The 18632-nt window shown below is 41.3% G+C and overlaps 1 protein-coding gene across 1 annotated transcript; it reads left to right on the top strand.

Moving 5' to 3' along the window:
• The first annotated feature begins 5011 nt into the window (after nucleotides 1–5011).
• Nucleotides 5012–5709, top strand: LOC147448805 (zinc finger CCCH domain protein). The gene is made up of 2 exons (XM_086521276.1): nucleotides 5012–5168; nucleotides 5237–5709. Exons 1-2 carry the CDS (start codon nucleotides 5079–5081, stop codon nucleotides 5372–5374), a joined length of 228 nt encoding a protein of 75 aa, XP_086377402.1. The 5' UTR covers nucleotides 5012–5078; the 3' UTR covers nucleotides 5375–5709.
• Nucleotides 5710–18632: the final 12923 nt, after the last annotated feature.

Raw genomic sequence — 18632 nt, forward strand, 5'->3', positions numbered from 1 at the left:
GGAGCCTCGGTGCCTTCGAGTTGCCAGTCGAGTTTACCTTGGTCACCCGCCTTAGTCGTGCGTTGTGGAGGGCGTAGGTGGGGCAGTCGCGGTCAGCTATCGATGTCTGTCTATGCGCTGCTTGCACAGAAAAATTTGTCTGCCTTCTTTTTGTTGCACAGTGGAGACGTTGTTGTCTGTGAAACATGGGAGAGAAGCAGAGCGTCGCACGCACATGCAAGCCGCTTTTAGCCTCTTCCCAAAAATAGCTCTGATACCAGCGAAAGGGCAGCGGTAATGCATGTGCTAGTCTCCACCTGTGCTATCTTATAGCCTCCCCCTAGCATACACACTGTCCGACCGTGCCGGTGGCCTTGCCCATAGGACCCATGTCCTTGCAGAATTTTTCCTTTAAGAGATTCAATACCTTTAAGAAAAGTGAACCGTATGGATCCATCAAAGTTAGAGGTAATAAAAGCATGGAATAATCCAAGGAATCTACATGAGAGAAGAAGCTTTATTGGTATGTGCGTATACTATAGACGCTTCATATCAAAATTCTCTCAAGTAGCAAGACCATTACATGACTTAACAAAGAAGAACGTTAAATATTTATGGACTACTAAGGAGAAAAATGCTTGGACAAGCTCAAAGAGAAGCTTTCCTCCCAACCATTCCTCATGCTTTCGGATCTCTCAAAGCCATTTGAGGTCCAATGTGATGCTTGTGGTGATTGCCTTGGAGCAATTTTTCTTCAAGAAGGACATTCCATAGCATATGAAAGCCGAAGGCTCAATACGGATGAACGAGTCTTAGGCATTTATGAGAAAGAGATTTTAGTTGTTCTACATGTCCTAGACACATGGAAGCACTACTTATTGGGGACTCTATTCATTCTACGAACCGACCACCAAAGTCTCAAGTATTTCATGACGCAAACCAAGCTTTCCGACAAACAAATGAGGTGGGCAAATTTTCTTTCGCAATTTAATTTTCATATTTCTCACATTGCTGGTAAGCACAATCAAGTGGCCGATGCCCTTTCACGACGACCAAAAGTTAGCGCGGTGTCTATAGCTACTCACAATGATCTATCCTCTATGATAGATGAGTTACCTACTGACCTTCATTTTAAAGACATAATGTCAGCCCTTGCTTTGGGGAAGAAAGAGGAACAATTCACCTTGTAGGATGGTTATCTTCTCCTCGGCAATAGGCTATGTGTTACCCATTCCCTTCGTGAGAAAGTTATGTATGAATCCCATGCTCCTCCCTATGCCGGGCATAGAGGCATTCAACCTACTCTCCGAAGAGTAGAGACGTATTTCTATCGTCCTACCATGAAAGTGGACATACAAGAGTATGTTTCAAAATGTGTAGTATGTCAAAAGACCAAATATGATAGAGGAAAGTAACCTGGATTACTCCAACCATTGCCTATCCCAAATTCACCATGGGAGAGTATATGCATGGATTTCTTCTTTGGATTACCCAAGTCTATCCATGGGAATACGAGAATATGGACAATAGTTGACAGGTTTAGCAAGCAAGCACACTTTATTCCTATAAAAAAGGCACACCAAATGGCAACTCTCTTCACATCACAGATTTTCAAATACCATGGATTACCAACATCCATTGTGTCAGATAGAGATCCTAGAATGACGAGTAATTTTTGAAAAGGTCTCTTTCAAAATCTAAGAACAAGATTGAATTTCTCTTCGGCCTATCACCCACAAACGGATGGCCAAAGTGAGATAGCCAATCTTACGATACTCGATCTACTAAAGACTTATGTTACAGAAGTAGATCAACGCTCACAATGGGAAAAGTACTTACCTCTTTTAGAGTATGCTTACAATAGTACTGTACATACTTCTATAGGAAAAGCACCTTTTGAGATCATAGAGGGAAGACCTAAAAGTCCCTTGCTACTTAAAGTACATGGGAAGATCTTCGCTGCCGATGAGTATAGCCATAGCCTACAAGAATCTTTTCAAAAGATTAAGGAGGCTATATCCATCTCTCAAAAAAGGCAAAAAACTGATGCTGACAAGCACAGAAGGGCCTTAACATTCAAAGAAAATGATTGGGTCTTACTTAAGTTTCATAAGGCTCGATTAAGGCAAACGACGGGCAAAAATCATACGGGCCATCAAAAGTATTATGCTAAGCTAACAAAAAGATACTATGGTCTTTTCCAAATCTTGAAGCCTATCAATGAGACGGGTTATCAACTCAAGTTGCCCAACCATTGGCTCACACACAATGCTTTTCATGTGAGCCTACTAAAGCCCTACGAAGGCAAGCCACAAAGTGAACCAATTATTGAAGACCCTCCCAAAGTTGAAGACCAAGAAGAGGTGCTACAACCCGAAGCTATTCTTTGGCATGACGACAAGGTACTACAACATGGTAAGATTATCCGACGGTATGTTATTAAGTTTAAAAATTATCCTAGATGGATGCAAGGAATACAGCTTAAGGATAGTATGAACCTTGTCAATGCTTACCAAGCTACATTAGAGTAAGCACATGTACAAATTTCTTTTAAATGACCAATGTTTTTGTCTTATAAGACTAGTTCTCTTTTTCATTGTGTACAAATTTCAATAGTACGCATGCTTAGAATCATGTTTGTGATGACAACGTCTCTCAAACACCAAGTAGAATTTGTCACTCTACTTTGGGAGAATGAAATGGACTAAAGAGCAGACATGCTTGCGGTAGCTTTATCTCTTCTACCTTATAGTCGAGGACGACTATGATTTCAAGAGAGAGGTAATGTCATAAAATCTAATATCTAACCAACCCAAATGATTTTCTCATATTAAATTGATCATTTAATGTGGGAGAATAAACGCGAACAAGGTTTAGGATATAGACATGTGCTTATAGATCTATCTCAACACGAGGCCAATAGTAAAGGGGCCCAAATGAGAGATAGTCTATCAAAGAGCAAGGTTAACCAATGGAGCATAAATACCTTAGGGTTAGCTCCATTGAAGACCTCCAATAGTTAGTGTTAAAAGCCCTTTGACCTTAGGTAAGATAGGGCTATGCTTGAGGTGGGAACCGGCCCAAGCTTGAGGTATTTGTCATGCCTGATGATTGAGGTGCTTGATGATTGAGATGCTTGAGGTGCTTGTCATGCTTGAGATACTAGGGCTGTACGAGGTGAGAACCCAAACCAAGCTTGAGGGGCTTAAGAGCCAAGCTTGTGTTGAGAACTAAGCCCAAGGTTGAGGGGCTTGAGGTGGCACAAAAATCAAAGTGAATCCCTACAAGGAGGGGGCGAGCCATGCAAGAAGGGGGTGTGGTTGCTTGACCACTCTCTCTCCCAAAGGGCACCCCTTGCCCAAGAAGCAAGTAGGACACATGTCAAGCCCCTAGCTAGGTTACCCTCATGGTGTGCTTAAAGCCTATTGGTTGGCCCTCCAAGGGGTCCAATGATAATTTAGTGGAATTAATCAATTGTTTTAGCATTTATCAAGCCCTGTCTCTCAAAGGGGCAAGAGAGACACTTGTCCCAAGGCTAGCCTTGTTGCTTGGTATGACTCTTGCTTGTGATTGGCTAGGCCTGGAGGGGTCCAATGAGCTTCAAGCATGAGCTACAAGGGGGGGTCGACCAAAGCAAGTAGAGGGCCTGCTTAGGGGGTATACTCTCCACACACACTCACACACACTCTCATTGTGTGAAGTACAAAGTCCAAGAGCTCCCTCTCCTTCTCAAAGCAAGTAGAGAGGTTGAGAGCCTACACCAACACTCTTGGCTATGGAATGCAAATCCAACCAAGAGCCATGCTTCAATGCTTAAGCTTTCCATCTTCTCCATCTTCATTACTATGCTATTATGTATGCTAACAAGACAAGTGATGATACGTGAGGAACTAGTTATTTCTCCTATGAAATGTTTCTTCTTCCTCTTCCCTACCCTCATTCCCTGCTAGCTCTCTCCACTTTCAAAGGTGTTTGAGGTCTTGGGAGTGAGGCTTGGGATAGTTAATGCTTTCCACAATGTTTACGTTATGCTCGTGATGCATGAAGCTTTCCATCTTCATTGCATCACCTAGGTCACAAGGAACACAAAGATTGTATTGTAACAAGTCTCTCTTGATGGGAGAAACTATAATACAAATGCCTATTGGAGGGGGGATCGGCTCCACATAAATCCGGTCCTCAATTGTTGTCACGTTCTCTAAATTCTCTCTCTTGCAAAAGTATTGTTCATGCCAAGTTAACTAAATGCTATGTTTATGTTTCTAACTTCAATTATGTTCACCCGCTATGCTCACAAAGTAATTTCTCAAAAGTACTCTCTCTAATTTTTGCTACTCTCAAGTTAATAGGCCAATTCCATTACAGAAGGAGGGAGAGAGGACAAGACAAAAAACTGAATGAGAGAGAGAGAGAGATAGGTTGCAAGACACTAAAAGATTTGATGCCAAGGAGCGTGAAGGTGAAACAATAGAGAGAGAGAGAGAGAGAGAGAGAGGGAGGAAGGAAAGTAGAGAATCTTTTCTAGAATCTGCTCGCTCGATTCTTAAAAAGCGCTCATCAAAAATTGCTCGTCTAGAAATATCCCCCCATAAGTTTGCTTCCTCACGGATTTGCCACTGGATAGTGCATTTTCTACTTATTTTTCATGCAAGGTGTTCATCTTTCATTCTTGCGAGCTTAATGAAAAAGACAAAGAGAAAGAGAGAAAGAAAATATACATGCCCGTTATCGAAAGATAGACCATGGTGTCCAACTGCAGCTCCTCGCACCCATTTCACACGTCGAGGCCCCACCTGACACATTAAAAAAAATAGAGCACATTTACAAGAATAGCAAGTATTATGCATGGACTCCACAAAGGCACACACCGCTCACATGCCAACTTTTAATTGGGCAATGCCTCTCTCCCTACGTGTGAGGCACTGGTGTAGCTCGTTCTTTTTTAATACATTTCCTGTTCTCTCAAAAAAACAAAAAAAAAACCTTTTCATTGGGCAAGAACCCTACCAAGATGGACACAAAATTGCAAGGCCAACAAAATCCTGGACACAAGCGGAGGGAGAGAGAGAGAGAGAGAGAGAGAGAGAGCGCGAACGCAGATGGGAGAGGAGGGCAATCTTACGCAGCCGATCGCCGCTGCGCAGACGGCGATCACCACGGAGCAATTCAATCTCTGGAAGCAGCGCAAGGTTCTTTTCTCTCATTCGCATGTAACGCAAATCTTGCAGTCTCTGCATTCACATCAAACTTTCTTCAGGATGCAGAAGCTGCTGCGAAATGTGCAGAGGTTGCAAGAAAAAGGGCAGAAGACATTGCTTCTGGCAGAGTCCAAATGAATGGCAAAGAGCTCTACCAACATGAGCCCTGGGTCTTTGACGACTCCAACTTCACATAGCGATGCAGGCATGGGGTGCTTTTCTGTGGTGTAGATTGATCTGCTGTACATGTGTTGTGAACCTATCCATGCGTTGCTTTTCTGTGTAAGGACTGGTGTGTCCACCAAAACCTGTGCATAGATGTCAAGGTATGGAGATCAGTGTGATGATCTTCTGAACGGACGTTCGCTTTTGGATAGGAGGCAAATTGATATGTTCCTTTGGTGTCTCACTATATTGATTGATCTTAAACGATACATTTAATGGCATGTATCACAATATGTCCTGCGATCTGGTGTAAGATGAAGTACTGCTCAATTTTTGTTGAGATTAATGGAATTTTCTTTGGAGTAAATGATATATACCAATTATAAGTAACTTTTTTTGCGGTCACTGCAGCTGAAGCATGGTTTACAAGAGGGTTGTCATTGTATGGTTGCATGGAACCGGTGTGTGTGGGAAAATACAGTGTATTACAACTCATATCGTACGGCTTAGTTACATACTGTGTGACACAAGTCAGAAAGGAATACGTCCGCAAGGGTGGTTATACAGAGCATAGACATAAATTTTCAAGGAACCGGCTACTTGAAGGGTGGCTGTCATGTGTAGGTTGGGTAGCATAGCCATGATGACAATATCGATGCTTAACCGATGTCCAAGCAGGTCATTGTAAGTGTCAGTCACAATGCAGATTATGAAGGGAGGGCCCCACAACTTCTAGTCTTTCTCGCCACTTGTATGAAAGCTCTTGGCTTCTCTAGCATCATTCTCACAATGAGACAAGAAGAACTGGTGATATTTGGAACAAAAGGCAAGGAGTTTCTTTCCTTATTTTCTTGATTTTTGGTGACCTGAAGGTTATCGTGGATATCTTGTCTCGAGGAAGGGTTTCTTTGCTATTGCAGACCCTTGCTAGCAATTCTGCAAGGCCTGCCGTCTCCCTTGTGTAGTTTTGATTAATTCTTCCTTTGAAAGAGCAGAAATTGCTAAATGCAAGTGCTCAAGCACGAGGAGATTGGATTACTGCAAATGCTGGACTTTGTGAGTGGTTTGACGCATGTTCTTTGAGATTGCATTTTGGTATTGTATTCATAGTTTTTTTTCATACTCATATGATAAATTCACTCTACTGTCATACTCATATGATAATTGGCGTATGACATGCATATGATACGCTCAAATGTACTTGCCATGCTTAATCTACATGGTGAAATTATCTATCTTTATCCTTGGAGTATCCAGTGATGTGTGCAAGTTTTGAAAGCAATGGCCCTTGAATTGCAAACACTATGTAGTCACATGCAAGCATGCTGTTTTGGTCGAGTATGGTATTGCACGTATGGAATTTCTTCGAGATCTGGTGTACTTTTCTCGTGTTTAGAATATCCCCTACGCTACGTGAAACAATATAGCCCTCTAGTTGAACTTTCAGCTCTGTATCTGGAGTGAGCATCTCCAGGGCCGACGGAGATCGGTCGAAGTGGTTAGTCTGCATTAAAGAAACATCAGATAATCAGAGCGCAGTTTGCAGACCATAACTCTTGTTTTCTAAAGAGGAGGTTATAAAATCCAGCTCATGCTCTTGACAATGGCAAAATCACAGGGTCTTTCATAAGAGGACCCTATTACAAGTTACTCTGGTTAAGTCAAGGGCATGCCCACACCTGATAGTACCCTACTAATCGTATTGGGTATGAATCCGACCGTTGCCTCTGCAGCTGTTGCCTTGGCTTTGACACTGAAAGCCTTAAATTCTTGTAGGACAATCTCTGGCAAGTTCTTTGAATGCGACAAGACGGCTGTGGCTTTCTTAAAGAGCTGACCATCAATAGCAACACGACTCAGCAATCCTACCACAGTATGTATTGCCCAAAAATTGATTGACAATGCACGGCTCTTTGTGAAATCATATGCAATCATTTGTTTTAAGAAAAAAGACTTTTCTCAAGCACTACTCTTTACTTACCTTTAACATGCACACCCCCTTCATACTTGGGATTAAAATATGAAAAGGGTTGGTTTTGAAATCCTCACATTAGCCTATACGGAAGTGATAAAAGACACTGCTTCTTTATCAATGTTAAGTTCATGTGGGAGAGTTACCCTTTTCAGATTTGGAAAGCTCAAGCTTGTAAATCAAGTGTGCATGCCATCCTCTCTATATCACAAGAAGTTTTAGAAATTTTCTCATGTAGGAAAACGGAGTCTTTTCCAGTGTTTTTCATACAATGAATAACATCATGAGCTTCTGTTCGAGAGGCACCGCATACCTAGCTAGGTGCGATTGGGGGCAAGGAACCCCCGGCCCCCCCACCGGGCCGGCGGTCCCCTACCCCCAATCGTACCTAGCTAGGTATGCGGTGCCTCCCTCACAGAAGCTCATGATGTTGAGGTAAGTCACAATGTGGGAATTATTGTGAGATTTGTCCAAAACTTCTTGTGTATGACACCACAAAATTGAAGTGATCAAGGGTGGAGAGTGGAAAAGAGTCAAATCAGAACATGTGTGGGCCGTTGATTTCTTCCGTTGACAAATTGCAAACTCGGGAAAATTGGTACATTCGGTGCGGGGCCACGCAATTGAGACTTCTTTCTATTGTAATTGTGCCTTTGAAGTATCTGACCTTGAGCTTGCCTCTTCGGCAAAACAATTGCACCTTTTAAGTATTAGACATTGAGGCTACTTACTCTTTCCAAAAGCAATTGTGTCTTTTTATTCTTTGAAATTGGGTTTCAAATGCACTGGTCATGAAAAGTACAAGCATGAATTCCGTTGTTTTCAACTTGAGTTTCAAGTTTCTCAGCTAGCGTGCATGCGAAAATGCAACATCAAAAACGTAGAAATTCCCATTAAGCTTACTGAGTAAACAGAGGGCCATGGATCCTATGAGGGCCATGACCTCATGGTTTAACATCATACACCATGAGTAAATGTATTCATGCAAATGGAATTGTGAACTATAATGCGTGTTCTGAAGTGTGTGTGGTAGGCATCCCAACCCAATCAATATGTGAGCTTTCTCCAAGTTGTTTCCCCTATGTATTCAAGCTTGCGCAACCTCCTTGATAGACAATGTGCCTTCTCAACAATTCTCACTTAACAAGACATAAAAGTGTCTCGCGATACATAAGTTTCCCTGTTAGAGTTCAAAGTCTTGTCCGTTGGTGGCTCCAATATCTCTTTAGGACCAAATTAGGGAATGAGAGCTGTTTTGTGGCTATGCTCGATCGTGTCTGAGGTAGACGTACCTTTCTTGGCGATGTGCTCCACATTGTTGCCCAGTGGCTAGCCGGCATAAGCTGCGACCTCGTTCCTAGGGTATCATGGGGTCAAAGTCTCGAGTGTTCTGTAGTTGTGCTACAAAATGTGTGTCCTTGGTCATTTTAGTGAGTTTACACACATTTTTAGTACTTTATTAGCCTTTTTTTGGGATCATGGGGTTTTGGCCTAGGTAGTTCAAATTTGCATTTGTCCTACATACACACTATCCTCTCTCATATTTCAGCCTTTTCTTTTTTTGGGATCGTCGGGTTTTGGCCTAGGTAGGGAAAATCTAGGTTTGTCCTTTGTATGCAGAGTGTATTTTAGGCATGTTACGCAGTGCAAAGTTCCAGTGTTTGGACACACTCTCTCCAACATTCTCTTGATAGCATTTTGTGTGTGTGTGGCCACTCTCTCTCTCTCTCTCTCTCTCTCTCTCTCTCTCTCTCTCTCTCTCTCTCTAGCTAGTGTTTTCATGCAACGATCTCTCTTCCTCTCTCTAGTGCTCCCTCTCCTCTGCATAGACACTTGTAGGTGGTTGTGGTGCCCGTACGGTGGGTGGTTTGCACTAGGAGCTTATGTATGAGGAGATCTATCATGATAGATCCAAGATCCCTTGGCTGCCCAGTCTTGGGAGGAGGTTTCTTGCGGTTGTAGACAATCTCATCACCCGATTCACCCTTTTTTGATGCACCTTTGACATGGTATTAGATCCACAACGTGCTCTCAAATTGGAATAGTGATATGTGCAAGTTTTTGGTGTTGAATTTCCACAACGAAAAGAAACACTTTGCTATCTTTTCTACGTTTTTCACTCATTTGTGTTTGATTTCAGATGCAGTGGAAAACTTTGAAGATTTTCCTTCTTCTACCTTGACCTAGCCTCATCACATGCCCATGTTCTCTCACACAATAGAGAGGAGTGATGATTTTGACATGAATTTCGTCCATGATGAAACATCCTAAGGTAGCTCCGGCGGTCATGGTAAATCACCTGTCAACTATGCCATTTGTACCAGTTCTTGTCCGAAGTAGGGAGATCGGTCCTAGTTCCACTCCAGCATAGGTGATCAATGAATTAAGATAACTACCCTTCTTACCTTTTCCTCGGATTGGAATTGAATGGAAACAACGATGCCATTTGGAAAGCGACCATGATGGCGGTCTTTGAATCTTATGAGCTTGGAGGCTTTGTTTGGAGAAATTTTCAAAAGCCTCAGTCATATCCGATTGATGAAGGACGCAAAGTTGATTTGGGATCAGCTTTCTTTACTATATGATAATGTTCAATGAAGTGGGTAGCCTTAAAGGTGCATTTGAGGACCCTAGATGCGAAGAACATATCCATGAGGGATCACATGAACAAGATGCAGAAGCTTCAGTAGGAGATGCTTCATATGGGAAAGCTTATCAGTTCAGATGGCTTGCATTCGTGGGAAGCAACGTTGAGATGTTGTTTAGAAGCATGCTACACACCAAGCTATTGCTAATTTGGAGTTAGTTCACACTAACCTTTGTGGACCTATGCAGACACCTTCCCAAAATCTCTATTTCATGTTGTTGGTGGGTGATTTCAACCGATTTACTTGGGTATATTTTCTACTACACAAGTTAGAGGCGTTTGGCCTCTTCAAGAATTGGCGGGCTCTTATGGAGAAGGAGACCAATGAAGTGTTGAAGACAATTCCATAAGACAAATGTGGAGAGTTCACCTCCGAAGCATTCATTCAATTTTGTACGGACCATGGCACTAAGCAAGAGCTTGCGAATACCAGATTACCCTAAAAAATAAAGTTGTAGAGTAGAAGAATAGGATAGTGGTTGAGATGGCGTGGACTATGCTTGAGCATCAAGACCTGCCAAAGTCTTTATGGGTGGAGGCAATTGGCTGTTGAAATGTCAAGCTCAATATGTACGACTCCTGGATGACTACTATCGACAGTAATCATTAGTGGTGCACCTTGGTAGATACGCATATCTTCGCTAGTGATACTACATTTGTACTACATCAAGCTGGTCTACCTAATGGAGTTATGACACACTTATCTACTCACCTCACTCTTTAATGTTTACATTAGACCATTGTACTAGTTCCCTTCTTATGTTGTATTTTTCCTTATGTTTTGTAGACCTCTTATCTTGAGTTAGTGAAGAAGAAGAAGTAGAATCTTTTGCCTCCATCTTTGTGTGTGTCTCAAGAGCTCAAGTTCTCTCCTTCTCTATCTCTTGACATGGCATCAAAGCTTGGTTGTGTCTGAGGAGCTTGGAGCAGCAAGTAAGAGCAGCTTAGGAAGCAATCATCCTCAATATTCCCGAGAGCCATCGTCAAACGATTCATTAGGGCCAAAAGGGCCTAAAAAAGGGTTGTGTAAGGAATTGGTTAGCTTGCTAATTAGCAGAGCATTTGACGGTCAAAACGGCTCCAAATTTGACCGTTTTGGGTATTCAAAGCATATCTTGAGCATTTAAAGAGTATCCCGGTACAGATCTTTCAATATAAATAAAAGATGTCATTTTCACACTACTTTATCCCCTACTGGACCCATTTTGTTGGCTTGGCGGCAAATACGAAATTTTCACTTTTGAATGATGGTTTTCCTGACTACTATTTCTCTCAAGCCATTTCATTAGGCTCTCTTCACCCTCACAAGCTTTCAAGATGTCTCTACCTTCGCAAGAGGACCGCCATTTCTGGTCTAGCTAGAAGGACCACTGTGGTTTTTCTCTCTTCACCATTGCAAGAGAACTACCATTTTGTTCTCTTCACCCTCACAAGCTTTCCAATTTTTCTCACTAGTTTTGCTCGGCCACAAGCTCGCTTCAACCTCACAAGTTTTCCCATCATTTCTACTCTACATGGAAACCATTTTTCTCTCGTGTCACCCTCACAAGATTTCCAAATTTTCTCACTAGTCTTGCTCTTCCTAGAAGCTCAGTTTAGCCTCACAAGTTTTCCAAACTCACTAGTTTTGCTCTGGTTAGAAGCTCCCTTCAGCCTCACAAGATTTTTCATTATTTGCACTCTGCCTAGAAACTCATTAAGCTGTTAACACCATATGAAAATCAAGATCAACCAAGTGTAAGAAACCGTGAGGATTGTGTATCAAAGGTTGCAGGCATCCGAGCTCAAGCATTACAAAGCCAACGGAGCAAGCAAATGGATATGGACAGAAGTCAACTTGTATCCTGTTGATCCACGAACTCGAAGGTAACTAGAAAAATTTGAAGCCTTACTTTCATAAATAGATTTCCATGGTGGCCATCTGCATTTGGAGAAGGATCCAACTATTTCTAAAAGTACATAAAAATGTTTTGCAGGATTCTTCAACAGGAGGTTTGAAAGCTAAAAGATTCACTTAGTTTTCTCAGAAGTCACATTATCAAGCACAAACTTCATTTTTCATATCAACAAGAAAGGGAGGATGACAAAGAAGAAGCAATGCACTAAAATAACTAAGTCGATACCAAGGGAGGCAATTATAGAGGATGAGATCAAAGAGCCAACAACAACCACCTTGCTGTGAACATCACAATCCTTCCAAGGAGGAGACTATTTAGATGCAAAGTTACAATATCATTCCTTGCAAAAGACTATCATTTTAACAATATAATTACTTGTAAATTTACTTTAAATCTCCTTGCAAAACATTCATTTTCACAATATAATACCTTGTAAAGTTACAACATATGTTCCTCTAGCATTGCAACATCACGATTAACACTTTATCTCCCCTTTGCCACACAATCATTTTACTCATCTATAACTCCTAAAGCAAGTTTCCCTTTAACTATTCTAACATTTGTCTGAGATCAAACTTGAGCTTGAAATTTTTTCACTCTTCTATGTAGACTTCCATGTGACCATGATCCTATAACATGACATCTAGAAACCATTGGCATGGACCATCATTATTAGAATCTTCATCACCCGCCTTTAAGCCATGTTAATAAAAATTTGTTGCTTCAGCTCTTTTGACTCAACTTATAATTAAAACTTTCAAATAGGGCAAAATGACAAAATTTTAACATCACAGATCAGTCCGAAATGCCCAAAAACCTCGAAAACGACTGGCTATATGCCTCGTTCTGACACCCGGAGAGGTCGGTATGGCCAAAAAATGCCTCCGGAGGCACTATCCCGTATGGTGCGAGGAGAGGGGTAGCCAGGACTCTCTAGCTACCCCTCTCCTCGCACCGTACGAGATAGTGCCTCCGGAGGCCTTTTTTGGCCATACCGACCTCTCCGGGTGTCAGAACGAGGCATATAGCCAGTCGTTTTCGGGGTTTTTGGGCATTTTGGACTCATCTGTGGTATCAAAAGTTTCAAATAATATAGCTTTTAAAAGTTACAAGTGTTATATATTGTAAAAATTTTGTGACTATGCTTGGGTCCAATATGCTTAATAGATCTATATATAAAAAGACATCTATATTAGGCAGGAAAGGTGAATCTGTGAATGCAAATAACCCACATGTCATGATTGGGGTAATGAGATTCTAAAACTAACCCCCTATCCTGGGGTAATGTGGCACCAAATTGGTGTTCCAAAAATGACCCACACAACATGAGGGGGTAGTGAGATTCTAAAAATACTCCCTATCCTGTTGTGCAAGCAAGGCATAGTGTGGCACCAAATAGGCCTTTTGCTAATATCTTGTACATATAAGAAAAACCAATGGAATCCAAATAATAAGGTCACTCAATATTTTTTTGCATGGTGTGTGCATGCAACCAGAACGACGCGATGAGGGGGGAGTGACAAGCTGTATGATGCCCTCTTCGCGCGGTCTGGGTAGGAGCAAAAATAATGCAACATGGCGAGTGTCAAAGTGTTTTAGCGCTTTTGCACATGGTTTAGAAAAATAATTCCAAATAATAAGGTCACTCAAGATTTTTTTGATGGTGTTTGCATGGAACCAGAACGACGCGATGAGGGGGGTAGTGACAACCTGCATGATGCCCTCTTCGCGCGGTGTGGGCAAGAGCTAGCGGTGTGGGCAAGAGCTAAAATGGAACCAGAACGACGCGATGAGGGGGGTAGTGACAACCTGCATGATGCCCTATTCGCGCGGTGTGGGCAAGAGCTAGCGGTGTGGGCAAGAGCTAAAATGATGCAACATGGGGAGTGTCAAAGTCTTTGAGCGCTTTTGCACATGATTTAGAAAAATAGTCCAAATAATAAGGTCACTCAAGATTTTTGTGCATGGTGTGTGCATGGAGCCAGAACGACGCGATGAGGGGGGGAGTGACAAGCTGTATGATGCCCTCTTCGCGCGGTGTGGGTAGGAGTTAAAATGACGCAACATGGGGAGTGTCAAAGTCTCTAAGTACTTTTGTACATGATTTAGAAAAACATTAGGAATCCAATTAACAAGGTAATTCAAGGTTCTTATGTGGTGTGGCCGCAAAGCTAGAACAACACGATAGGAGGGTGACAAGCTCACACATGACAAGAGCACTATGGGCAAGAGTTGGACCGGTGCGATAGGGGGAGGAGTGAAAAATTCATTGAGTCCTTTTGCGCACGATGTGGGTACACTAACGAAACGGGGCGAGTGGGGGTAGAGTGTAGTTCAATCAAGCCACAATCACACAGTGTGGTCATTGATTCAAAACAATGTGAGAAAGGATGTCTTTAGGTGTGGTCCCATGTTGATGTAGATATTATGTACACAGGTGCTGAGTGCAAGCTCTTGATGCGGTGCTTAGAAGTAGAGGCTAAGTGAAAAGTAGACATTAAAAAAAATACGGAATAATCATTAATAGGCGTCATCATCACTGTTTGAAAAGAAAGATTTCGTATCTTCTAGCTTAATATTGTACAATATTAAATGAAAAGAGCACTTGTACATCAGGCCCAGAATATGATGTTATTAATAGGCGTCATCATCACTGTCTGAAAAGAAAGATTTCGTATCTTCTAGCTTAGTATTGTACAATATTAAATAGAAAAGAGCACTTGTACATCAGGCCCAGAATATGATGTTATACATCAAAAATAACAGGAACGCCCTCAAATATAGGCAATTTAGCCAAATGAAAGTGACATTTAGACGTTTTCCGCTAAAGTAGAAGCACAAAAGCTCAAGCTAGAGGAGACAGGAATGCCATACTTTTGTATACGTGTCAAGTGAGTATTGGCCTATTTCTTAATCCATGGATTACCAAACAGCCTTTTTTTAGACGTTTTTGGCCCTAATGTTTCTAGAGGTGATTGTTTTTGGATATTGTGCATCACAGGTTCTATGTAGTCCTTTGAACTGCGATTGTGCAGTCGGATTTTCATTTCAAGCACGTTTCGACACCCGTTTTGGAGTTAGAATGTGTTCGCATGCAAAGACGCTAAGGTTCGAGATTCTACAGATCTGCATATTGGTGGTGCAGAAAGCTTCTATTCGGTTACAGTGTGCACAAATACTATTTAACAAAGTGAAATAGGTGTATGTACGCAGATTGTCAGTACATGTGGTAACTGACTATTTTTTATAGGTTGCTCAGAGTCTTTGTAAAGGGTTGGAAACATGTCATCCAACAATGATAAGCTTAACCAGATTGTCAGTGAGCAGCTAGATAAGAACAACTTTCATGCTTGAAAGTTTAGAATGACCAATTTTCTTATGGGCAAAGGTTATTGGGACTACATTGATGGAGAGCATGAGACAACACCACCATTACCAGAGGAAGGTGTGAGTGTTGTGCAAATAAATACATTTAAAGATTGGAATTAGGGAGCTCAGAAGGTCATGTATTAGCTTTCTATGAGTGCGTAGGACACTATGATTAGGCATATACAAGATGCTCATACCCCTAAGGAGGCTTGAGATATTTTACTGTCATTGGGTGTGACCAACACAAAGACAAGGAAACTGAAATTGAAGATTGAGCTGAATACTGTGCAGAAGAAAAACTTGTCCATCAATGATTATTTGTTGAAGATAAAGAGCATATGTGAGTCACTTGCATCAATTGGTCTTACACTCGATGATGATGACAAAGTAGAAGTCTGTCTGCAAAGGTTTGGGTCCAGAATACAAAACAATTCAAAATTGGTATCCATCTTTGAGAGAACATTCTGTCATTCATAGATTTGGTGTCCTCACTGATTGCGAAAGAGAAAGAACTTGAGGAAAACTCCTCTACGTAGGGTGGAAACAATTTCGAACTGATAATTTTCAACAAAAGAGGAAGAGAAAGAGAACGTGCTACAGGTTGTGGATGAGGCCGAAGAAGAGGCAACCACCAAGCACAACATCAAAATAACAATCACGGTCAAAACACAGGTGGTCAAGAGTCCAAGAGGTCATGGAAATATGCAACTCAATAATGCAGGTCGACACAAAAATATAGTATGTTGGGGTTGTGAAAGACATGGTCAATTTGAACGTGACTGTCCAAACAAGAGATAACAAAACAATTATGCAACCACTAGCCGAAATGTAGATGAGCCTAAGAGACTATTTGTGATGCAGACATGCTAAATATTATGTCTACAAATGTGGAAAAATCCAGTGATAATGTCTGGTATGTGGATTGTGGTGCATCAAATCAGACTCAACAGTCATGGTGAATGGTTCATGGAAATGCAGAATTCACAAAGTCCTGGTCATGTAGAAATTGGGGATGATGTTGCAAATCCCATTATGCTTACAAGAATTGTGACATTGTCTACAACGGATGGTAAAGTGAAGCACCTGGTTGATGTACTGCATATACCCAACATTACAAAGAATCTGGTTTCTATTGGGCAAATGGTTAAGCAAGGTTTGCAGGTCACGATTAACTACGATGGTCTCTTTGTCGAAGAGCATAAGAAGAATGGAAGGCTGGTTGTGCAAGGAAAGAAAGTGAGCAGAATGTTTACTTTGGATATAGATATGCCCAAGGTGAATGTTGCCATGTATACATACAAGAAATGTGACGTTGTTTACGATAGATGGTAAAGTGAAGTACCTGGCTGATGTACTGCATATACCCAACATTCCAAAGAACCTAGTTTCTGTTGGGAAAAAGGTTGAGCAAGGTTTGCAGTTCAGAATTAACTCTGATGGTCTCTTTGTCGAAGAGCATAAGAATAATGGAAGGCTGGTTGCACAAGGAGATAAAGTGAGAAGAATGTTTACTTTGGATGTAGATATGCCCAAGGTGAATGCTGCCATGTTTGCATGAGGTGCAGATTTTGTTCCAGGCATTGATATTTGGCACAAACATATTGATCATGTAAATCTGCAAAGTTTGAAAATGATACAAACTAAATATATGGTTACAGGTTTACCTACATTTAGAGTTACTCAAATGCAGAAAGTTTGTTAAGCTTGTCAATTTGGAAAGCAGGTAAAAGCATCCTTTCTCATGATAAGCATGTAAGCAGGAATGCATTGGATTTAGTTCAGACGGATGTATGGGGTTCGGGAAAGATTGCATCGATGGGTGGATATAGATACCATGTAAGTTTCATTGATGACCATATGAAGAAGGTATAGGCCTATTTGATGAATCAAAAAAGTGAGGTGTTTATGCACTTTTTAAATTTCAAATTTATGGTTGAAAAAGAGAATGGGAAACATATAAAGTGCTTGAGGTCAGATGGACAGGGAGAATACTTTTCTAATGAATTCAATGGTTTTCTAAAAAAACATGGAATTCAGAGATATTTTTCATGCAAGTATACTCCCCAGCAAGATGGTGTTGCTGAGCAAAAGAACATGCACATTGAAAAAGTTTCTAGAGCATTGATGAATGAGAAGAACATGCCTCATTGTTATTGGGATGAGGCTATTGCTACAAGTTTGTACATATGAATAGGACCCCTACTGTTGTAGTACATGATATGACACCTGAAGAGAAGTTCAATGGTGAAAAATTGGATGTGTCATATTTTAAAGTGTTCAGATGTATTGCTTATATGCATGTTCCAAATGAGCAAAGAAGTAATCTTGATCCAAAAGCAGAAAAATGAATGTTCATTGGCTATTCCCTTGAGCAAAAAGGGTACAAGTGCTACAATCCTATCATGGGTAAAGTGAGTGTGAGCAAGGATGTTGTTTTTGATGAAATGGCAAGTTGGTATGTTGATGTAAAAGATGATTTGGGTACTGATGTAAGAGAAAAGTGGCTGCAAAAAATATAGGTGTGCAGTCACAAGTCTTGAGTGGGCCACAAGGGTCATTTAAAGCAGGTCATGGTGAGAATCCATGGAGTGGAAGGTTGCATGGAAGAGTGAGTCCTGTTAACTCTTCAAATTTATCAAAGAAAGGGAAGGAAAATTTTGACAATACTCCTAAGTTGCCAAATTTGAGTGTTGGTTATGATGATGGCAATAGCAATGGTTCAGAGCAGAGTTTAGATGAGAAGTTTGGCATGCCCTCTATGAATATTGCATGTCAAAGAAAGATGCAAGCAAGGAACAACGTACTTGGAAGTGATCCTGGACCACACGATCAAAAAGAGTAAGACATTCTGTGCAAAGATTGACTAATGACAGTTATGTGGCTCATCATATATAGCAAAGATTACAGAGGAGGTAGAACCCACATGTTTTGAGGATGTTGGTCAAAGGTGAAAAATGGCGTCAAACTATGGATGAAGATATGGATGCACTTGATGCAAATGAAACATGGAAATTGGTGCCTTTTCCAAGAGGTAAATAGGCAATTGGATGTAAATGGGTTTACAAAATAAATCATAATGGTGGCAAGCTATGGATGAAGATATGTATGCACTTGATGTAAGTGGATCTACTCTTCACTCTCCTGCTCTCTCTTCATCTCCCTGCCTCCACTCTCCTGATCTCTCTTCCTCTCGCTGCCTCCACACCTCTTTCTCACTAACTTCTTCCTCTCTCTCTCTCTCTCTCTCTCTCTCTCTCTCTCTCTCTCTCTCTCTCTCTCTCTCTCTCTCTCTCTCTCTCATACCCACCCTTGATTTCACTCACTCCCTTGATCTTAATGTCATGTCATCTACCCATTATGTACCTTTGTTTCTCTCTCCCTCCCTTGGCCTCTACGCGTCATTT

This window comes from Adiantum capillus-veneris, chromosome 10, assembly GCF_014529385.1.
Source record: "Adiantum capillus-veneris isolate H3 chromosome 10, ASM1452938v2, whole genome shotgun sequence".
NCBI lineage: Eukaryota > Viridiplantae > Streptophyta > Polypodiopsida > Polypodiales > Pteridaceae > Adiantum > Adiantum capillus-veneris.